At 59.0% G+C, this 22,006-nt stretch overlaps 6 protein-coding genes across 6 annotated transcripts; 1 reads left to right on the top strand and 5 right to left on the bottom strand.

The window, feature by feature from the left end:
- Window positions 1-222: 222 nt before the first annotated feature.
- Window positions 223-3,322, bottom strand: BKCO1_2000254 (3-amino-3-carboxypropyl transferase protein; the record flags this gene model as incomplete). The annotated part of the gene is made up of 4 exons (XM_020272457.1): window positions 223-1,684; window positions 1,738-2,252; window positions 2,302-2,826; window positions 2,918-3,322. The coding sequence occupies 4 exons, from the start codon at window positions 3,320-3,322 to the stop codon at window positions 223-225; spliced, it is 2,907 nt and encodes a 968-aa protein (XP_020134964.1).
- Window positions 3,323-4,198: 876 nt separating this feature from the next.
- Window positions 4,199-4,938, bottom strand: BKCO1_2000253 (golgi membrane protein; the record flags this gene model as incomplete). The annotated part of the gene is made up of 4 exons (XM_020272456.1): window positions 4,199-4,278; window positions 4,335-4,631; window positions 4,694-4,811; window positions 4,873-4,938. 4 exons carry the CDS (start codon window positions 4,936-4,938, stop codon window positions 4,199-4,201), a joined length of 561 nt encoding a protein of 186 aa, XP_020134969.1.
- Window positions 4,939-5,413: 475 nt separating this feature from the next.
- Window positions 5,414-6,413, top strand: BKCO1_2000252 (enoyl-hydratase; the record flags this gene model as incomplete). The annotated part of the gene is made up of 3 exons (XM_020272455.1): window positions 5,414-5,558; window positions 5,632-6,312; window positions 6,364-6,413. The coding sequence occupies 3 exons, from the start codon at window positions 5,414-5,416 to the stop codon at window positions 6,411-6,413; spliced, it is 876 nt and encodes a 291-aa protein (XP_020134968.1).
- Window positions 6,414-6,638: 225 nt separating this feature from the next.
- On the bottom strand, window positions 6,639-7,075 carry BKCO1_2000251 (ca2+-modulated nonselective cation channel polycystin; the record flags this gene model as incomplete). The annotated part of the gene is made up of 3 exons (XM_020272454.1): window positions 6,639-6,715; window positions 6,769-6,933; window positions 6,979-7,075. The coding sequence occupies 3 exons, from the start codon at window positions 7,073-7,075 to the stop codon at window positions 6,639-6,641; spliced, it is 339 nt and encodes a 112-aa protein (XP_020134967.1).
- Window positions 7,076-8,894: 1,819 nt separating this feature from the next.
- BKCO1_2000250 (eukaryotic translation initiation factor subunit eif) lies at window positions 8,895-13,671 on the bottom strand (the record flags this gene model as incomplete). Its single annotated transcript, XM_020272453.1, has 3 exons — window positions 8,895-9,009; window positions 9,067-12,905; window positions 13,057-13,671. 3 exons carry the CDS (start codon window positions 13,669-13,671, stop codon window positions 8,895-8,897), a joined length of 4,569 nt encoding a protein of 1,522 aa, XP_020134966.1.
- Window positions 13,672-17,632: 3,961 nt separating this feature from the next.
- BKCO1_2000249 (homeobox domain-containing protein) lies at window positions 17,633-19,597 on the bottom strand (the record flags this gene model as incomplete). The annotated part of the gene is made up of 4 exons (XM_020272451.1): window positions 17,633-18,015; window positions 18,067-18,740; window positions 18,806-18,943; window positions 19,050-19,597. The coding sequence occupies 4 exons, from the start codon at window positions 19,595-19,597 to the stop codon at window positions 17,633-17,635; spliced, it is 1,743 nt and encodes a 580-aa protein (XP_020134801.1).
- Window positions 19,598-22,006: the final 2,409 nt, after the last annotated feature.

The raw sequence follows: 22,006 nt of genomic DNA, 5'->3' as shown, positions 1-22,006 counted from the left end.
TATGTTGTGAATCTCATATGACGGACTCAATCGGTAGTTACCACCCACGCAAAGTCACCAGTTGCCCCTCACTTCGCCGTCCTCAGCATTCAACAAGTTTTGCACATGCACATGTTCATTATACGCACACTACATACATATATCCTGAGCTAAACAGACCAAATCCACACCAATGCCACCAACGCGAATCGCAACGCACCAAAACCAAAAAAAAAAAAATCCTCAAATATCCAACCTCTCCATGGGCCTCCCCAACCCATCAACATCACCCCCACCACCCTTCCGAGCCCCAGACTCCTCCTCCTCCTCCCTCAGCATACTCGTCCCCACCACCCCCCTGCTGCTGCCGCCGCTGCCGCTACTCCCACAATCCGCCACAACATCCGCCACCTTGACGCACACCCACGCACTCGCATACATGTTGACCCGGTCGACGCACCCGCCGCGTGCCCGCCCGCCGCCGTCACGCGCCCCCACGCGCCGCGCCGCGAAGCCCTCGCGCTCAAAGACGTCGACGTACCACGGCCGCAGCGCCGCGGAGCGCAGGAGCACGCGCCCCCGCGCGCAGAGGGCGCGGTTGAGCGCGCGGATCTGGGTCGTTGCTGGGGATGATGGGGATGGCGATGGCGGTGGAGGGGGCGTGGCGGGGTTTGTTTTTGTTTTTGTCGTTTTTTCTGTTGTGGTGGTGGGGTCCGGGTCGAACCAGTCCATGCTGTCCATGATGACGGCGATGGTGAGGGTCGCGGGGGCCATGCGGGAGAGGACTTCGTTGAGTTCGTCTGTGTGGATGCGGAGGCCGGAGAAGGCGGCGCCGGCGGTGGTGGTGTGAGCAGGAGAAGGGGATGACGGTGCGAATAAGGGGGAGTTGTGGTGGTGATCGGGACGGGGCGAGCTTGCTGGGGAGGTGAAGGGGGAAGAGAGTGGGGACGGGGACGGTGGCGTGGAAGACGACGACGACGAAGACGACTTCTTGGAGAGCTTCATGTGGGCCTTGGGCGTGAGGTAATCAGGGTGCGAGCGGCGGGTGTAGTGGCCCTTGAGGCAGACCATATAGTAGTGGTTGTCGTTGCTGAGCAGGGTGTTGTTGACGACCGGATCGAGCGTGTCCACCGCGTACTGCCAGATGGCATGGCCGGACATGAGGCCACTGGCAAGGGAGCCACCGGTATGGCTTCCTTGCTGCCGCTGCTGGGAAGAAGGCTGCTCCTCGCGGTTCAGCTTGGCATAGTCCTCCTCGATCATGTTCCGCTGGTTGGGCGGCACACCCAGCGCCTTCCACAACCACTTCTCGTTGGCGACGACCGTCCACGCGAGGAGTTTGCTGAGCAACACCTTCCGGATACTACGCTGCCAGATCTCCCGCTGCTCGTTCAGCGTCTCTGCGGCGCACAGCTTTTCGACTTCTTGCTCGAGACCCATGAAGCGCAGCAAATGTCCAACCCATGCAAGCGCGAAACCCGAGCCTCCGGTTGAGTACAGGCCTTTTCCAGAAGGCGAGAATGTCTGCTCCCCGTGCTGCAGCCAGAACTGGAAGGCAAGGCTGGAAAGGTGCGGTGAGAGCTTGCTGATGAGCAGCTCGCGGAAAGACTCATGCTTGCCCTCACCGAACAGCTTCCATACGTCTTCATAGCCTAGAGCAGTGAAAGCGGCCACCTTCAGCTCAAGAAGGTGGTTTTGGTTGGGGCTGTTCAAGACAGTGGTCAGCGTGGGTTCAACAAGGGCGTCTATGGAACCTACTTCAGATCGACAGCGTGGATGCGTTTCGGCTTCTCCAGGGCAAATGACAGGATGTTGTCGCCAGCACTGGTGATGGCCAGTATAACATCGTTTGAGTTGACCTGCAGGAGACGAGCATCGACACGGCTGTCTTCCCATGTGAAGGCATAGATATATTCATTTTTGAACTGGCGGTGCTTTTGCAGCTGGTCGTCGTAGAAGATGCGCCAGTGGTGGTTCTGGTACCAGCTGGATGGGAGGGGCAGGCTGGCGGCGAGGTTGATGACGGCTGATTCGTAGGCCTTACTGCGGAGCTCCACACCGCTATCGCGGCGACCAGAGGTCCTGCTCTGGAGATCAATAGCAGACAGGAAGGGGGACTCGGTGGCGGCGGCGTCGACCTCGGCAAGTTTGGTGTGAGAGGAGCCACTCTCCTTGGAGCAGCCCACCCAGACGTAGTAGGGGATGCGCACGCCGAGGAAGTGGTTGCGGGCGTTGACGTTAAGGACGGTACCGAACTTGTACTCGAGGTAGTCCTGTGCCAGTCAGCTTTAGCCTTCACCCAATCCTGTTTGGTACACACACCCTTCTTGCTGGCTCAAGGTTGACTCTATCGGTCTCGAACCACGTTCTCCAGAACACACGAGAGAGCCACATGCAGTGCCTGTCTATGACGCCTCCGACGTAGTTCCTGCTCTGGAAATCCACTTTGTTCTGAACATAGAAATCAACGACGCCAATTATACCGTTGGAAGATAGCAGAGAGGAGAGAGAGTCGATGACGGGGTAGAACTCGGGGATCATGGACAGGGCGTAGCTCATGGTCACGAGCTCCGCACCCATCGTGTTCGACCTGGGCCCTGGGATGTATTCATGCTGGCTCAAGGGAACGAGAGCTGCCTCATGGGCCGGCTCGTGGTCGGCAAGGCGGAAGGTGCGGGCATCTTGGCAGATGACCTTGACGTTGGTCCAGCCAAGGTGCGCGAAGCGTGCTCGAGCGATGTCGCAGAGGGACGGAGAGAAGTCGACTAGGTATACGGAGCGGAAGAAGTCAGGCACATCAACGAATCTTGCCATCTGCTCAATGTTCCAGCCCGTGCCACCACCGACCTACGCCATGGTCAGCCACGCTCCATCTTATGAATTTCCCTCGTGGTCTGTGCAGGTGCACTCTCAACAGACGAACAAGGAGTCCACCTACATCAACCCAGATGGGCTTGCGTGGGTAGAGCCCAGCATTAACCTTGTGCTGCAACTGGGCAGCGACTAGACCCAGCATGTCTGTGCGGCCGTGGAGGAGCTTGACGCGGGTGGCGTCGTAGACGGAGGCCTGTTGCTTGTAGAAGCTTTCCAGAGCATCTTGCTGGCTGCCGTTGCCGTCACCGGTGTGCGGCTTGAAGAAACAACCCCAGATGAAACGGAGGTAGGCTTCGATGGCGTTTGGTGGACGGGTGGGCTTCTTCCTACCGGGCTTGTCCCAGCGGAAGCCAAGGTATAGAACAAGGGCAAGGAAGGCGACGTAACCAACGAGAAAAAGAGCAACTTGAACATCAGCATTGAACGGAAGGCTAATGCCCGGGAGGACCCCGAGTTCTGCGAGCGTCATGTTGGATGGCGAGGGAGATTGCAGAGAGGATTGTCAAGGCGGGGGTACAGCCAAGGATATATCACGGAAAAAAACACATATAGTCGCGAGGTTGGCGCACATGATGGAACGAAGGCAGAAGACAGAAGGCGTAGGCCACCAATGAGGGCGGGTGGTGGGAAGCACATGTTGAGGCTCTTCTGCGCCGGCACGTCAGGGTCCTAGAGCGACGCAGATCGTGCAGATGGTAGCCGCAAGCAGCGCCCAGGGACGGACCTCTTACAGGCCCTCGTGGCGCCATGTGCACAGGCGCGTGGTGTTGAGGGGCAGCCATGCGCGGCATCGTAGTCTCGATGGTCACGGCTCGGCCAATCAGCAGCTGCGTCGTCAGCACGCCAGCCCGGCGCCGAAGATGCAGCGCCAGAGCCCTTCCGTTTTGTCCCAGTAGTGGCATTATTGCAGTCGGTCGTTTGCCATCTTCTTTGGCCGATCCCTCTTTCGTCCTGGCGGATTGCGCGCGGCTTGTGGTAGTCTACTTGCAGTGGATCATGCTTCCTATCCAGACAGCTGAAGCAAACATCTCGACGTACCTGTGTCAAACCTCCACTGGCCCCAATGAAGAGGACGTGATGCCTGTGACTTGTGGGGGCGGATGCAGATTTTCGAAAAATGGCTGTCGGTTGATTTGATCCAAGCCGGTCTTGTTCATAACTCCGTGTCCATACATACACATACACGCGGCCGCGAACGGCCATGGCGACATTATACCCTCCCGACTCCAAATTATGCTGAGGCTAAGCCAATGGTCGTGTGAGTACAGCGTTCCCTCCGCCACAAAACGCTCGCCCGCTTTCGCTCCGCCTCTCGTTCTCCTCCGTGTGCCGGCTCTCCTACCGCTCATTTGGCGCGAAACTGCTTCTTGCCCACGGTGAAGGGCACGTAGCGGTACTTGATCATATGCTGGATTTGCCTCCGCACTGCGCACTTTGTTAGATGCACCCTCGCTCGCTCGCCTCTGCAAGGGGAGACTTACTCGTCAGGCAGAACAGAATCAACCAGTAGACAACCAGGACGGGCCAGAAGACGGGCAGGTCGAACATGACGAACCAGCTGCAGAAGAAGCCGATGGCGATGGCCTTGGTGGCCGAGTACCAGAACTTGAATTCGGGCAGCCTCCTCACAAACGGCTTGAACTCGTCCTCCTCCTTGGTGGGCAGGCCGCCCGCCGTGCCGTCCTCCATGCCCTCATCCTGCTCCAGCGCCGGGTCGAACTTGGGCGAGATGAAGGCCAGGAACAGGTTCAGGAGGTAGATTCCCAGCGAGTAGGCAACTGCGCCCCGCGTCGTTAGCCTTTGCTTGCAACCGTCATCTGCAGATCCAGCGCTCCCATACCAATATACCAGCCCTGCGCAAACACGATGCGCAGGCCGAAGATGAGGAAGAGCACGCCGGTGCCTACCCAGCGCTGGGTGACGAAGGGCGTCGACTTGTCGAGATAGGCTTGGTAGATCTGGCGGTGCGTCAGCGAGCGCGCCAATGTCAGAGCTTGGGCGATCCGCGACTGGGCTTACCTGGCCGTACTTGGTGGTTTGCGCGCTCACGGCGGCAAAGGGGGTCTCGGGCTCAGGCGCGTCCATGATAGCGCAGGCTGTGGAGAGGCGGCGAGGACTGTCGAGGCGGATGCGCAAATGGCGGGAGCCTAAATGGAAGAGGAAGAAGAGGCGGCGGTATGCCGAGAGTTAAGGCAGGGAGTGGGTGTGGCTGAGCAAGACACGCAACCTTTTTTTTTTCCTCGGAGATGGAAGGATGGCTCAACGGGCGCTGGCGCGACTGCGAACTGCGCGGCTGGTGTTGCGCCTCCCCCAACTTTGGGACAAGTCGCCTGAAAACGATCCGTGCCCCTTGTTGCCTGAGGCTCTGCCTTGCTTTCTGCCTTGCTGCTCAGGCACCAACACGGCTTACTACGTATGACGCAGGGCCACGGCTTCCCTCGGCAATAGCACATGCCTGCAGCTGCGCAGCTGCGCAGCTCCGCCAGAGCTCTCCACCGCTATGCGGCCCCTCTTCTCTCTTTTCTTCTCGCCCCTCTGACAGCCTCCTCCAACATTGACAATGGCTTCCTTCCTCGCGTCCCGGAGACTCGCCTCCCAATTCGTTCGCTCGCCAGCTTTCCCCCGCGTTGTGCGGTGCTACTCGACCGCGCTGCCTTCATATGAGCACATCCAGGTCTCCTCCCCCAAGCCTGGTGTGGGCCTGGGTATGCGCCAGTCTCGCAGCAATGCTTTGACGCCAGTGGTCTAACAATTGCTTTCTCTTCCTCCGCCTTTTAGTGACGCTGAACCGGCCCAAAGCCCTCAACGCCCTCTTCTCGCCGCTCATCGCCGAGCTCAACGACGCGCTGCGCAAGCTCGACGCCGACGCGGACACGGGCGCCATCGTCATCACGGGCTCGGCCAAGGCCTTCGCCGCCGGCGCCGACATCAAGGAGATGAAGGACAAGTCGTTCGCCGACGCCTACGGCCGCGACTTCATCGAGAACTGGTCCGACATGACGGCGCAGATCAAGAAGCCCGTCATCTCGGCCGTCAACGGCTACGCCCTCGGCGGCGGCTGCGAGCTCGCCATGATGGCCGACATCCTGTACTGCTCCCAGGGCGCCACCTTCGGCCAGCCCGAGATCAAGCTCGGCGTCATCCCCGGCGCCGGCGGCTCCCAGCGTCTGACCCGCGCCATCGGCAAGGCCAAGGCCATGGATCTGGTCCTCACCGGCGACAACTTCACGGGCAAGCAGGCGTACGAGTGGGGTCTCGCCGCCAAGGTTTTTGACTCTGCGGACGAGTGCGTCAATGGCGCCATTGACACGGCCGCCAAGATTGCTGGCTACAGCAGGATAGCCGTCAAGGCCGGCAAGGAGGTTGTGAATAAGAGTCAGGACCAGGGTATCAGAGAGGGTGTCGAATTCGAGCGGAGAGTCTTCCACAGCTTGTTTGGCAGCAAGGATCAGAAGATTGGTATGTATTCTCCAAAATGTTTCGTAGACCAGCCAACTGATGAAACTGCAGGAATGGCCGCATTTGCCGAGAAGAGGAAGCCCGAATGGTCGAACGAGTGATTGGGTTAGAATAGTAAACAATCGTAGTGACAATATAGTGTTCATGCAATCATGCAGCAGGGATATCTGGTCTAGATGTGACGTTGTTCCATTGCCGACAATCACAGTCGTGACACAAGGCGATCAAGAAGAAATACTTGTGATTATTACATTGGCGAGAAGCAAGGTCAAATCCTCAGTATGCAGTGATCATTACGTCGTAAGCATCCACCCGCATTCCATCCTTTACTTGGTGTCGCTGGGCTTGCTAGACACAGTGTCTCCAACTTTATCGGTGCCAGCGTTGACGGTGTTTCCAACGCCTTTGACATTGTCAGCCTGAGCTTTCCCTTGGCGCTATCGCAGTTCTACTCACCCTTGGTCGTGTCACCGAGACCCTTCGTCACACCGGTAAGGGTATCGCCGAGACCCTTGCCAACAGTACCGACGGTCTCGCCCAGCGTGTTGGTGACGCCCGAGACGCCCTTTCCAACAGTGCCGGCAGCGCTACCAGCGACGTTGCCTAAGGATCCGAAGATGCCTAATTAGCGTTTAGCAGGTGCTACTAAAGAAAAAAAAAAAGCACCTGCGGGAGAAACGGGGGGTGGTGGCGATGATGGTTGTGTGGTGATGAAGGCGTGCGCACCTGGCTTGTTCTGGTTCTGGTTCTGGTCGGAAGACATTATGTGTTGAGAAGTCGAATGTAAGTTTTGTGTCGTAGTATGGGTTCCGCTGGTTTGGATCCGCTTCGAGAGCAGTACCTGGTTGATTCTGAGGGTGGGATTGGAGATAAGGTACGAAACGGCGGCAGCCAGCGGCTGTTTAATAGGCATCAACGGCGGTGGTCCCCGCGCTCGACGGTTCGCAAGGGGCCCTATGACGTCTGCATGTCTACTACGTAGCCCACAACAACGGTTGCAGACGGACGATCCACCCGCCCCGCGATGCTGATTCGGCGAAGCCACTGCGCCACCGGGGTCTGACGAAACCGCACATCAGCTGCAGCGGCTGGCCATCTACGATCACCAGGCGTGTTCCCTGCAGGGTCCACCGGCTATGTGCTCGACGCCGCTGGGGATATTGCGTCAGATGAGGTAAAGACTCTGTTGTGTCTCACCCGCTATCTGGATTATTATGAGGATCTGGTACTTTCACCAACTCCCTTCCTCTTCCCAGCACCCGTCATCCAACCATGTCTCCGCGCGGACCCCTGATATTCTCCTAGCGCACCCGTAGCTTTCTGCTTGGCTTCCCCCCTCACCCCGCATGACGAAAAGGTCGCGAAGTACGGATAAGAGTCGAGGGCCGTGCGGTGGGAAAAGGACCATGCACAGAGCAAAGCGAGAGACCCGGTACCTTGGGCGCGGGCGGGATGCGTGATGCCGCACTGTCAAAAAAAAGAAACGGGGGGATGCCGTGTTTGGCACTATATCGCAGGAGGATCATCATTAAGAAAAGGGCATCAAAAGAAATGACATCGATAATAAGGTGATGGCCCGGACACATATGATCGCCCAAGCCTAGCGCCCGCTGATAGGACTGCTATAACACCCCGCTAGCCTAGACTTCGCACACTCGACTCGTCTTTGATGCCCTTTGAGTAACGAGGATAACGCCACGACAAAACCATGTCGCAGGTCAGACAGGGCTCGACAACCTTCACACCAGTCATGTGCACTGCGGCCTTGAGATTTTTAGAAGCTCGTATGATTATCTGCGCTCTCCTGTGTACAGCGACAAAGAGGACAATAGGAGGAAAGGAAGATAGGAATCGCAGTGCACCTGCAGAAGTAGCAGCGGTAGTCGTAGGAGAAAGAGAAAACCGTCCGGCCAGCTCTATCAGTCGTCCGTTCATACGTCGCGATCATCAAACCCATTCTGCCTCGTTTTGGTGTGCTTGATCATCCCGACGTTCCGCTGCCTTCCTCCACGAGCCCGCACGAAGGAAAGGAAAGCTCGTAGCAGATCTGGCTGCGAGCGCCCGGTCCGCACATACCTAACAATATCGACAGCCAAACCAAAGGAGCGGGCGGAGCCACGGTGCCGTGTTCCAGCGTGTACGAGTAAAATGCCGCATCGAGCATGTGTGTTTGACCGGCTTGCAACGAAAAGGGCCCTCCAAACCGCTCTTTCCGATCGTGATACTCGCGCAAAAGTCGAATCATTATGAAAAAAAGGAAAATGCCGTCAACGCCGTGGGGTAATGTCCCCGCCATACATGAACGTTCATTGCGCAAACGAAGGAAAAGCAAAAAAGCATTGGGAATTGGAGAAAACACGGAAGCCCTTTCTTTTTGCCCAAACCCTGCCCGAAACCCGAAGAAATGGAGAACTTTTGTCTTAAGACAGCCCACGAAGAGACCCACGCGAAAATGCAGCCCGTTCAGATGCGCAAGCAAACCGAAATCTATGCAACTGATGTAGAAAACGGTCGAACCGAGAAAGTCCGAAGAGGAAGAGCCGCGGTCGGAGAAATCGGATGCCGTTGAATGCAAAAGGAATCTATGCCCCAGCACCTTCCTTCTTCTCGCCGCCTGCCGTGGCTGGCTGGACCTTGCTCGGCTCTGGAGACGCGGCTTCATGGTTGTCATCTCCGGCTTCAAGAGCTGCTAGCGCACTACAACACCGTCAGTTTCTGTACTTTTACGTTCAAGGACCACTTCGGCATTCTTACCTGAACGAGTTCGTGTGCGTAGGCTGGGCATCCTTCTCCTTGACAGGTGGGGTTCCGGTGCGGGAAGAGTTGCCCGAGTCGTCGCCAGTCCTGTTCAAACCGCCACCAGGGCCGAGGTTCCTACGGCCGCTGCTGCTGCGACCGGCAAATAGGGCGGAAGGTCCGAAAGTGCCAGTACCAGAGCTCGAGGTGCGACCAGACGCGTTCTTGGATAGTTTTCTGAGGTCGTCCATGCCCAGAGTGTTGTGCTTGTAGTCCGGCGGGGGCATCATGCCGCCACCAGAGAAGGAGCGAACGTCGCCTCGGCCCATGGCCGGCCGGCCGCCGCCGCCGCCACGGGGCGGGTTGCGTGACCTCTCGAGCTCGGCTTGCTGCTGGGCCTTGAGGGCCTCTTCGTGGATCTCCTGGAGAGTCTTGGGACCCTTGGCATCGTCCTTCGACTTCCAGCCCTTCCTCCTCAATTCCACCAAATCGAGCAGCATGAAGTGCATACGGCTGGGGAGGGCAGGCAGGTCCTTGACCTTCTCGATCCGCTCAAAGTAGGCGCGGATCATCTGGGCACCAGCCTCGCTGGTCTCCATGGTGGCACCAACGGTCCTCAGCAGCTTGACCAACGACTCAATGTTAGACTCGTCAGGGACTCCCTCAAAGTTCAGCAGCCTCATGACACACTCGTGCATGATGCGGACCGTAAGCATGCCGAGCTTGTAGAGCTCGCCAATAAACTGAATGAGACCGAGACCCTTTCTCTTTGCAGCGGCGGCAATGTAGTACTCCTCGCTGAGCATGGCAGCCTCTTCGCTTTCGCCTTCTTTTCTCATGGGAAGATTGGCTTCCCAACCCCGCTCGAAGTCTTCTTGGCAGCGGTTGAGCAGGTACTTGCGGAACAGGTTACCACCAAGGACGGGGTTGCCGTTCTTGTCGCGCACATCCTCATCCTTGATGGCCGGGGACATGGTCTCAAGCATGCGCTTGCAGAACTTGGCGTACATGGAAGCCCAGTGAGCCTCGTCACAAGCTTTCTCAAAGGTGAGCTGGATGACCTGGCGCAGGGTTCTGCCATCGGTCTCGTTCTCGGATTGCTTGGCAATCTCGAGGATCTGATCGGCGATTCTGTCGAATTTCTCGGGAGTCATCTTGTTGAGAGCTGCCTTGACCTTTCTTTGCACAACATCCGGGGTAAGGTTGCCCGCGGCAAGGTTGACTTGAGCAGGCTGCGTAAGACTAGTCGGAACCCAGCCGGTATTCGACCTCTCCAAAGGCGCGATCTCTGCGTTAGCGGTAAGAGGCATGGTCTTCTCCTCATCCCTCCTTGAAGGGTTGCCACGACGGCTCTGCTGCTTGCGACCACTGCCAGAGCGAGGCGAGTTGTTGACTGCAGGAGCATAAGACGAGGCAGAACGACCAGCAAGGGATCCGCCGGGGAAACTGCCAGTGCGAGCACCGCCAAAGTTTGCCATAGGGTTGGCGGAAGAGCTGCGAGAACCCATGCCATTGGAGAGTGCGAACCGATCCTTGGAAGTGGTACCAGGAGGCAGAGTACGGTTGCCGCCGGTCATTGCGAAATTGCCAATAGATCCTCCCGGAAGAGGCATTGTGTTGCGAGAGCCGCGACTGCCCATGCCAGAAGGAGTGCGAGCGGATCCAGGGCGGGCAGAGTCGCCGCCCTCGCCAACCGTTTCCCTGACCTTGTTGTCCCAGTCGACCGAAGGCTTCTCCTTGAAGACTTCCTGGAATTGAAGCAGGAAGTCCTTGTCGTACTTGAAGCCCTTGCCACCACGGCCCTGGTTAAGCGCAGGGTTTGGCGACTTGACACCCTCGGGATATTTGAGATCATCGGCCTGCACTCTCAGGAAGCGGGCAGACTTAAGGGCCTGCATACCGGGAGTAGGTGCCGGAGGCTCGACAGGCTTACGAGTCTCAAGCTTGAGAGCAGCAGGTTTGGGCTTGGCGGCGGCGGCAGCAGCCTTCGAAGCAGGCTGAGCAGGCGGGGGCATGGCCTCCGAAGCAGCTTCAGTGGCGGCAGGTCCAAAGGTCGGCTTCTTGAGGGAAGCGAACAGCTTAGCAGCCTCGGCCTTATCCTCCTCTGTCTGCTCCTTCGACTCGCCACGCTCCTTCGCGAGCTCGCGCTCCTCTGCTTCACGCTCAAGACGCTTCATCTCATCATCGGCCTTCTTGGCAGCCTCTGCGGCCTTGGCCTCAGCCTCTTCTTTCTGCTTCTGCTTCTTCTCTTGGAAAGCCTTCTCGCGCTCTTCTTCCTCACGCTCAGCGGCCTCCATCTCGGCAATTTCGCGCTCGAGGCGCTCGTCTTCTTCCTTACGAAGGCGCTCTTCCTCAGCCTTCTTGGTGGCTTCATCGGCCTGCTTAGCAGCTTCCTCTTCAGCCTCCTTCGCCTTCTTCTCCTCAGCCTCCTTGGCGGCCTGTTCTGCCTCCTTGGCTTTCTGCTCAGCCTCTTCCTTAGCCTTCTTCTCGGCCTCTTCCTTCGCAGCAGCCTCAGCAGCTTCGCGCTCCTTCGCGGCCTTCTCGTCGGCTTCGGCCTTGTCCTTGGCTGCCTGTGCTTCCGCTGCCTCCTTCTCTTCCTTCTCCTTCTTCTCCTTGGTTAACCTCTCCTCTTCATCCTTCCTGCGCCTTTCCTCAGCGAGCTGCTTCTGGAACTGTTCTTGGAATTCCGCCTTCTTCTCCTCGGCAGTCTTCTGTGAAATGCTGTCCGTCCGACCATGCTGAGAATTGGCGCTGGGAGCGCGTGGGGGAGGGGTAGGAGTGGAGGAAACAACGATAGGAGATTTGGAGGGCCCTGGAGCCGGGGAAGAAGACTTCTTCTCAAACGTCACGACCTCACCTTCAGGGTTCTTGATGACAATTCCCTTGCTCTTAGTCCTCGCGGGTATCGTAAAGTTCGAAGAAGGTGCGGGACTGCTAGAGCTCTGAGTAGGTGTGTGTGAGACGTGGCTAGCGGCAGCCATCGACGGCGTTTGAGGGTTTGCCATGGTCGAGGGTGGGCGTTCGGAAACCTGCGAGTTTGTGCGCGACATGCTCTGTGCATGAGGCGCAGCATACTGACCTGGTATGAACGGCTGTGCAGCATGGGGTGCGTGGTTCATGGGGCGAGGACTGGGGGGAGCACCAGTCTGATAAGGCATGCCGGGGTGCATGTATGGAGCGGGTTGGTAGTAGTGGTTGAACTGAGTCGGATCAAGATGCTGAGGCTGCATCCCATAGAAGCCCTGGGCCTTGAGTTCTGTTAGAAAGTCTTCGAAATTGCCGTTTTTCGGATCAATATTTGGAAAAGAAGAAAGTTGGGTCTTGAAGGTGTGCTGAAGTTCAGTCCGAGAGACTGCTAAAAGTGGTGCAGAAGCTGGGGTTGGAATGAAGAGCGAAGGTTCCTGGCTAGTCGTTGGAGTGTCGACTGGCCCGGAAGTGCTGACAAGGGTGGGATTTTTGTTGTTTACATTTGGCTGAAACTGGTGTGGGTACCCAGGGTACCCCGCGTGGGGCATTTGCGGTTGGTTGGCAAACTGCGCCTGTTGCTGCATGGTAGCCGGGGTCAAGGCGGGACTGCGATTCTGGCGGTAGGGTGATCCCATGGGACCGCCCTGACCCTGGAATTGACCAGGCATAGGGCCGCGCATCTGGTTGAGGGGTTGGCGGAACTGCGGGCCCGGAGAGGGCGCGCTGTATCCTCCATTGTAACCCCGACCGCGACCGGCCTGGGGCACGAAGTTGCGGTTCATAGCTGGGTTGCTCATATCGCTGTGTGCAGATTGTGAGGACTCGCGGCGCAAGTGTTGAGCTTGCGGCATTGGCGGTGGGCCCTGTGGGGGCATGGAAACGGGTCGGCCCTATTAAGCATCGAAAATCGTCAGCCTGTGAATCACGGCACAGGGCCACAGCCTTTTGTGGGATAAAGCAGGAACGCAGGTGAGGTGAGTGCAAGTGACGAGAAGGAATAAACAGGCTTTGACAAAGTAACACGAGGCGAGGTGAACATACCGATTGGCCACCATTTTCGCCGCCCATGGATCCAAAGCTCAAGCCGTTGCCCTGGCCCTGCAGACTGGCCGGAGGACGTCCGCCGCTCGCAGGCGGCTGCGGAATGGGTGAAGGAGAGGTGGCAGGCGAGGTGATGCGCGGGTTGGGCGTGCTGTTGGGCAACGCCTGAGGAACGCTGTTGGCAATGGCAGGCGAGCCGCCTGCGTTCATAGAACCGAAGCTGATGTTTGGGCGAGCGTTGGAGCCGTTGGCCATGGGGCCAGAGGTGCCAGCGGCGCTAATGGTCATGGAAGAGGGCTTGCGTCCGTGGGCAGGAGCTCCATTGGCGATCGGCGCAGCGCCGACGGCCGGAACGGCAGGCTGGATTTGACTTTTGCCGTTCACAGAGCCCGTCTTTCCATGCTGTGCAGAGCCCACCGCCACTTGGGGAGTGCTAGAAGCGATCGCGGGAGGCGAACCGGACTTCTTTGTCGCAGCACTGGCGTACGACTTGGCGGCGGGCTGAGCGGCGCCAGCGACAGAGGGCGACGTCGTTCCGGTGGATTGGTTGGAAGCGGCGTTGGCGGTCTGCGCGGCGTTCGTCGTGGGGTTCGTCGCGGGGCTGGAGCTGCTCATTTATCCGTTTGCTGGAGGTTTGAGGCGGACGAGCGGACGGGTGCGATTAAGCGGAGGCGACGGGAGGAGGACTCGGACGATGGCGCGCGAATGTCAAACTCGACGGCCGGGTATTACGGGAGGTCGCTCGGAGCGGAGAGCGGAGAGCGGGGGAGGAAAGGAAACGCTCGACAAAAACCAGCACAGGCGAAGTGAAGGGCGAGGTGTCGTCGGTGCACACCTGCGGCTCGGAAGACACGACGACCGGTGAAAGTGTCGTGGGCGGGTGCTCGCGTCGGATGACGGGGCAGACAAGTTCCAGAGGGGACTCTGCGAAACTGTCAAATGCGGCCGTATACTGCTTGCGCAGAGGGGCCGGCTTTTCTCGGGTGGGAGGTGATGGTTGATGAGAAGATGATGAAAGGGTTTGTGCTGAGCGAGGCACTGGGAAGTTTTTTGAGCGGGCTTGGCATATCTAGGGGCGGCCCGCCCAACACCACGCGCCAGCGCGGCAGCCCGCGAATTGGCACCTCACACCAGCCGTGGTGCGCTGCGCTGAATCAGACGCCGCGGCCTGCACCGCCCAGCCGCGTCCCTCTGCGCAGCGCCCGGTGGGCGTCACGGGTGCAGCCTTCCAATCAATGCGCCCCGGGCGTGCTACATCATCGCGCGCACCGCGCTCGCCCCAAGCATACGGCCCAGAGTCACAGCACGCATGACTGGCGCGGCCGCGCTCATCAGCCTTGCCGGCACGCACCCAATCCTCTGCGCGGCGGGCCAGCCGCACCGTAGCCCGCGCCAGAAGCCCAGCTCGCTGCTCCAGCGCGTCCAGCCGCTGCGCGCGCGTGGTGTGGGCTCACGGCTTTTCGAGCGCGGTCCAGTCGTCAGTGCGCCCGCCAGCGGCCCTCTCTCGCCTGGCGGCGACCGGCCGGGCGAAACAAAGCTGCACCCGCCCACCGAGCAGGACCCGCTGCTGGTGCTGATGCTGTTGAGCGTCGCCGCCCGCGGCCATGCCACATGCTCCAGTCGAGCATCCCCCGGCAAATCCGCCGCTCAACGTCGCAATTGAGCTGTCCTCTCCGCACCGAGCCCAAAGCGTTCCGTCACGTCCTTGGTCCGGTTCGCTCTGTGGTCCCCAAGCCATTGCCACCGTTGGCCACGCTAACTCAAACGGACCACTCAGAGGGAGCTTGGACTTCGCGCGACCTTTCGTGCGCTATCTCCGTCATCCGTCGGACCTCGAGCCTGTGAGCCTGTGAGCCTGTGAGCCTGCTGCTGCTGCCTTGCCCCATCTTCTTCCCTCGTCGCTTGCACGGGATCGCAAACAACTGCTGCCCAGCCCGTCGCGCAACGCCGCCAGCCACGATGCCCACGGCGCTCGTGAGTCACTGTTGGGCGATGCGCAAGCGACTGCGCCCCAGGCCAGCGAAGCAGTCATCGTGTTCATGACACCAAGCTGCAACGGTGTCGTTTGGCACAACAAGAGAAAAATCCCATGTACTGAACAAACTTGGTCTAAGGCAGCCACAGTGGTTGCGGCGATGGATGCTTCTGTGACTCACGTACAGACAGAGGGACGAGCTTATGCCCACCCACGTGTGCCGCCGCCACGTCCAGTCCGTTGCTGCTTTTTCTTGGGAGGATGGCGGAATTTGACATAGGTCGTCGCCCGCACAGTCGCCCGCACAGTCGCCCACTCACTGGTTGCGCGGGATGCCCGCCGTCACGGCGAGGACTTCACCGTCCCCCCCGCAGCCGCTGGATGGCCTGTCCTCAAACGGCAGCTCGGGCCTAGTCGGCGGCCATCGGCTGGGCAGCCATCCCCCCCCTCCCTCTTCCTGACGGCCCACGACAAGGTTCCCACGGAGGTGCTACGTTTTGCGAAGCTGGCGGCAGAAGCGCTCCGCGACTGCCCTCCGGCTTCTTCCCGACGTCCCGACGGATAATGTCGCTGCGTGTGGGCATCGCGAAATGTGGCCAACAAGGCAAGGCCTCCTTGCCCGTGAGACACGTGAAAGTGTCGGGAGGCGAGATGCAAGTAATCGTCCTATAGGCCAAGCGCCCTGTCCATAACACGAGCCGCCACCGCGCGTTTTGGTGCCTGATTGACGAGGCACTTGTACCACCGCACCTCATCCGCTGCGAGGTTGCAAGGTATGCACTGGTCGCGTACTTGGATCCTCTCCGCAAAGCCGCCGCCCAACGTGACGCATGCGGCTGACGACTGGCTGCGAGACAACGGCGCTGCCGCCGCCATCTTCGCCGACGTGAGTTCAAGATTAATGAAGACGCCGTCACCCAGGTCCGGGGTAGCACATCTCACGCCTAGCGTCGTGGCCCCCGGCCTTCAGCCGCAGCCTTCCACACGCCTTCTCGAACGTCCATGTCCCTCGAATTGCTCTCTGAACCGAGTAGACGGCCGTTGACATGATCCTTCAAGCGGATCAATTAATACCAGCCCTACTAATATGCTAAGATCTACGGCACCCGCCGGCCTCGTCACTTCGCCGCCCGTGCCTGAATATAGCTGACGCAGCGCCACACGCTTATTCACCGACAAGAGTCAGCACCCTCAGATAGATAGGCACTCCTGGCCGGGGGTCGTCGTATGTCTGAGCTTGCGAACCATCTTGGCCCACGCCTGATCCCGGCCCTCGACGATCATTGCGTGAAGCTAGGGTTGACGCAGAGTTTAGGGCGCCCTTTCCGAAAACTTGTTCTACTGGCACGTCGCCACCCCTGAACTCAACGCTCTGGACCTTACCGGCTAGGTTTCTTCCCGTTGCCCTCTGTGCTTTGCTGATGGTGAAATCACTCCTGGGGAGGCTTTCAACGTAGAGCCTATGTCCTGCCTCCAACCCTGGTTGTGTTTCATGAATTCGAATCTTCCTCGTTCGCTCTTCACTTCTTCTTGTGTTGCGAAGCACAGGGGCACCAAGGCTAGGACTACTGGGCACAGATCTCCGGCCTGTCTCATCCAAGATTCCTGGATCAGGTACAACTGAGCCGTTCATCGAGTTCTGGCAGCCCCTGTCTTTAGGGGTACAATTTAATCACGTCAACAGGCAGCAATTGATCACTTGGGGCCAAATGAAAAGCTTTGTCGATGTGCATTTCGAAAACAGTGTTCACGTTAAGACACTATTGAGTTATACAGCTTGTAGCCTACAAGGAAAGTCGAGATCAAAATTTGGAAATCCAGTCCAGCCTCCCTACAAAACACCAGTAAATCAAACGCAGTTCGAAAAACGTGGAAAAAACCAATCCGAAATAGTAGTTTCGAAAGCCAGCGGCCTTGTGTGGCGCACCGCGCCATTACAATGGGATAGTGTTGCCACACGAGAAAGAAAATGCATAAAAAATGATCACTTGAAACGAAAAAAAGAACAAAACAAGCAAGAATGACAGAGTGTGAAATGGTGAATGTTGTTACATGGCGCAGGAAAGGGGCTTGAAAAGAAAGATACAAAAAGCCAAAGCTGCAGCCTGAGTGAGCTCAAGAGCTTGAGTGTCGGAAATAAAAGAATAACAGGGGACGCATGCAAGCGCACGCTATGCCCATGGGTAGGCGGATCCACTCTCTGGTGCCTGGATGAAAGTAATGGTGTCTTGTAGGGGAAGAGTAAGGTTGGTCATAACCAAACAAGCCTTCTACCTCGTGGGATCTCCGCGGGTAAGAAGTCCTCCAAAAAATTGCTTTTGTCGAAACATCGAAACTATACGAGATTCAACAGCGTATAGTCTCGATGATAGAGGGCCAAGGAAATTCGTTCCTCGAATCCATACATGTTGAAGACGACCTCTTCTTGATCTTTGACCAGCTCTAGTGCTGGGTGTGATCAACAGGTTCGCCAAAGAAATTCATACGTCGGATCCATGCTGTTCCAGGTCGTGTTTATGACCTGTGCTTGTAACATGCGTATTTGCTGCGTGGCTATGCTGAATAATGGCCACGTCAAGGGAAAGAGCTTGAAGTGCTTTTTTAGTATTGGTGCGGAAGTCCACTGCTTTCGGTCTGCTGACTCGAGCCCTCAACTTCACTGAAGACAGGCGCCGATTGATACTGATCGCTCTGTCCGCTTTGAGGGGCCTGGCCGTATGGAGCATTGTAACCTGGCGAGTTGCTGAACGTAGAGACAGTGTGCGGCGCACTCATCAGAGGAGACTGATTGTACGCGCCAGTCGTGGAAAGTGGGGAGCCTTGATAGTTTGGGAAGGTGGCGGATTGCGGGTTTGACGGGGCAGGGGTTCGGCTGGTCTGATAGTGAGCGCTGTGCTGGGACAGTTCGATGCGGCGAGGCACGGTGCTGGAGAAAGACCGCATGCGCTGTTGCGCACCCGACTGGAAACCAGGAATGTGCGAGTCTAAATAGTGGTCAGCGTTTGCTAGCCGCCTGCCGACTTTCTTTTACTCACAGGAATATCCCAGGCCATACGGAACGTTTGATCCTGGCAAACTGGTGCTGGGAAGGCCGGTAGGAGGCATGCGGTGCTCGCCCATGCTGGTGTTCTCGGCATTCTGGCCTTGTTGAATGTTGGACTGGCTCAGAGTGCCATCGTTGCTGTATGACATGCTCGTCCTCAGGGGAGAGCAAAGAGACTCGGCCCTGGTACGGGCCATACGATCATGCAGCTGCAATCGCGGAACCTGCGGGTATTGCGGATACGGTGGGGGTGCAGGCACACCGCCAACGTACGGGTTCGGTCGGCGTGGGCTGCTCTCCATGGACTGCGAATAAGCAAAAGGGTTCGGCTCGCCAGTTGCGGAAACGGGAGACGAAGTGTCGGTGGCAGACTGGGGAGGCGTAAACGAATAGCCTCCAAACGGTGGAGGCACACCAGCTGGCGCCATCTGCGGGCCCTCAGGGAAACGACGAATGCTGTCTAAGCTCAAAGGCCGGACCATGTTGCCTTCAGGAAAGCTAGGTGAAAAATTTGTGGCAGGCGAAGCCATGGGTGTTCCAACACCATGACCGGCCGAGCCAAAAGGAGAATGTAATGCCTGGGCCATATCGAAATCATCCGGAAGTGCTCTTGACCTCATCATACGCTCGCGATCATCGCTCGTCAAACGCTTGAGCTTAGCTCTCCTATAGAGTCGTCGCAATCAGCAATCTTTCAAGGCTATCTTAGATGGACATCGGTGGTGGATTACCTGTTCTGGAACCACACTTGCACCTGGCGTGGGCTCAATCCTGGAATCTCTCTGGCTAGGCGTTCACGGTGCGCAGCGTCCGGGTGTGCCTGCCTGGCAAACTCACTCATCAAGAATCGAGTTTGGTTGTGCGTAAGCCTGATGGGAGTATTGTCAGCGCGAGTCCAATGATTCAGCAGTAGCGATTGCCAGTTCCACGGCCGACAAGCTGGCTCGAATTATGCAACTTTCCACATGAACATACCTGAATCTCTTCATCTTTCGTTTTTGCGCCCGCAGCTCGGCTGCGGTCATCGGCTTGGAGTCATCGCCCTCGTCGCCACTTGCGGAGAGGGCAGCGTCATTTTCGGCCTCTCTTTGACCCCGTTCTCCCTCCGGAGAGGGTGGCGTCAACCTCGAGACTGGGCTGGCGGGGGCCGAGCCACCATAGGTTACATTCGGCAGAGACGACCGCGGCGACCCTTCCAGGTTGCTGATGGTGATGCGATCTCTCTGGGGCTGTGGAGAGGCAATAGACTGGTCAGAGGCGCCAGGTTGTTGGGGGGCGGAGTGATGTGGCTGGTGGTTCAACATGTAGGGGAAGCTCTTGTGAGTGCGCAGCGGCGGGCGTTTCTGAGCGTCAAGAGAGAGTCCAGATACCTCGGAATATTGCAGGCCCATGGTCCCGTCGTTGGCGTCTCCCGGTTTCGGCCTTTGGCTGTGCCACTCAGACTCAGCGTGAGTCGCGGTGTACGCAGACATTCGCGGCGAGCTGGGTGGTGAGAGCGGTACGGAGAGGATTCCGTCAACCATTGGCAGATTGTGTCTGAGACTTGAACTGGAGAAGTGGTATGGAAAATGAGCTCGAGTGTGGCTGGACACGGAAGCTTGCGGTCAGTCAAGGCAGGTTGGGAGGGCCAAACAAAGAGAGGGCTGCGTACAAGCTGTCTCGATGCAGGATGCCGGGGTGCTCGAGATCGAATGACCAGCGAGCAAGGATGGCAGGCGGGAGCGGCTACAGGCGTCCTGAGCGACCCTTGCAAGTCGCAGGTTTCGTGCAGTGTGCCCCGAGGCGTGCGCTGTTGCAAGCCTTTGCAAGAACTGGGGCTTTGCAGGCGAAAAGCAAGAAAGAACAACCCAATGCGGGGTACGCTTCTGGAAAGACGACTCTCGTGCGGGCTTCCGTGCAACTTCAACACGGCGGCAGCGGCTCGAGCAGTTAGACAGATACGGCGGGCGTTCTCAGCAGGGCGGCCCTTTGGTTTGTGGGATTAATCCGCTCGGCTTTGCTTGGGGGTGGAGGGCCCGATTGCCGGTTCGACGGGCAAGCTGAAGCGAGCTTCCCTGCACGCAGCACGCAGCGCGGCCAAGGTCTTCGCGGTAACGGTGTCAAGTTGACAGGCCGGTGGAGGATTGAGTTTGGCGTAGCTCTGCCCCGGCAGTGAGCGGTGCAAGGCCGTAATGGCGGCGACTAGATATCTGCGATGCTGAATGGCGCGGCGCTCGGCGGCTGGCCAGGGTCCACTGTGGCAGAGTCTGACAGGCACGAGGATACATCAGCGCTTAGCCCTCGCGGCAAGAGGGGCGAGGCCATACCGAGGAGAAGCAACCGTGGGCGGGCGTCGAGGCCGGGTAAATCGAGCGTGTGAAGAATCGAAAACGAAGCAACGATCGGACGGGCTCGCGCCAACAACAGGGCAAGAAACGAAAGCAACAAGCGAAAGAGAAGACGCGGAGGTTACACGGCGCAGGGCATCACTGGAGGGCAGTCAGCAGGCAGCTGTTAAAAAAGTTGGGCGCGCGCAGAGCGGTACCTCGGGACGAACTCCTAGGGGAAAAGAGAGGTGACGCATCAGCGGACCCGCGAATGCTAGGCTTTTGGGACAGACGGGAGGCCAAGCATCTCGCCTTCGACAAGCAGGAGGGTCCGACTACACGGCTCGCTCCAGGACGAACAGGGAGCCAGACGGGTTGCGCCGAAGAGCACAGGTGATCCGTGGCGTGCAGCGCAGGCCTGGACGGCGCAGCAGGCTCATTGGCCTGGGCGAGCACGGGAGCCTCGAGGACCCGCCGCGGTGAAGCAGGGCTCGGCAACGCTTGTTGCGGGGTCTCTGGCCGGCGGGCATGCCAGCTCCAGCTGGGAAGCATCCATGATCCGGGCGGCTGTTCCTGGCCTGCCTGATTCGGGCCCGCCCTCGGTACACGCCCTCTAGTCAGGGCGGGTCGCCAGCGCCGGCAGCGCGAGGGAGATTGCGTCAGGAACAAGAATAACGTGCATCAGCCCTGAAGCCTCGCGCTGCATGAATGTCCGCCTCCTCATCTGCGTGCGCGGTGGGGAGCTCGATTGCCGACCTGGGCTGGCCGCCCGCCCCCCCCGGCTGATGCGCACGCACGATCATTGACTGAAGCGAGCATGCCACGCCAGGCTAGACTTACCGTCGCCGCCGGTACATCATGGACTAGCGGCTCACAGATCTCAACATAGAGATCTCGCGTTTGGGGCGCCCTCGGGCCGCCGCCGACACCGCGCGAGCCGACTCTCCAGACGCAGGCCGCCAGCGCGGGCGCACGTCTATGAGCGGGCCTGTTCGTGTCCGGTGGTTACGAGCGTCATCTCGCGCGTGCAAAAGGCGGCGAGGGAGCGCTGCGGGCACCGCCTTGGCGGCGCCGCCCTGTCGCCACGGAACAGGGGCGAGCAGAGCGGCAGGCGCACCGGGGGCTGGCGGAGGCGTCTGGGGGCGCGTTCTGCTCGACATACGCGCGAGAGCCGGCGACACGGCGGCGAGCGTTGCGGAGGGCTCACGGCTGGCGCGGTGCTTGTGCGCGTGTGGGTGTGGGTGTGGGTGTGCCTGGACCCGGACCTGGGTGTGCCTGGGGGTGTGCCTGGGGGTGTGCCTGGGTGTGCCTTGTCGTGCGCCGCGGCTCCCCGGCTCGGGCGGCGGGCATTGAAAGGCCAGCGGCCAGCGGGCGGCGGCCAGGCAGGCCTAGGAGACAGTGGTGGTTTCGCGGCGGACGGGCGTGTTGCTGAAGCGGGACGGCGACAACGCGGGCAGCAGCGGGCAGCAGCGAGCTCGCGCAGGGCGATGCGGGCCGAGCGAACGAGCAGCCTCGCCTGATCCGGCGCGCTGGCGACTCGCCGGCGGCAGGATGGAAATGAAGGAGCCTCTTCTCCGCCGACGGAAATTATTCTAGGGTACAGTCGCCCGGGGCGCGGCGGTTTGA

The sequence above is a fragment of the Diplodia corticola genome, assembly GCF_001883845.1.
Source record: "Diplodia corticola strain CBS 112549 chromosome Unknown scaffold2, whole genome shotgun sequence".
Lineage (NCBI taxonomy): Eukaryota > Fungi > Ascomycota > Dothideomycetes > Botryosphaeriales > Botryosphaeriaceae > Diplodia > Diplodia corticola.
Note: the sequence above shows the minus strand (reverse complement) of the source record. Positions and strands in the feature narration are given on the sequence as shown.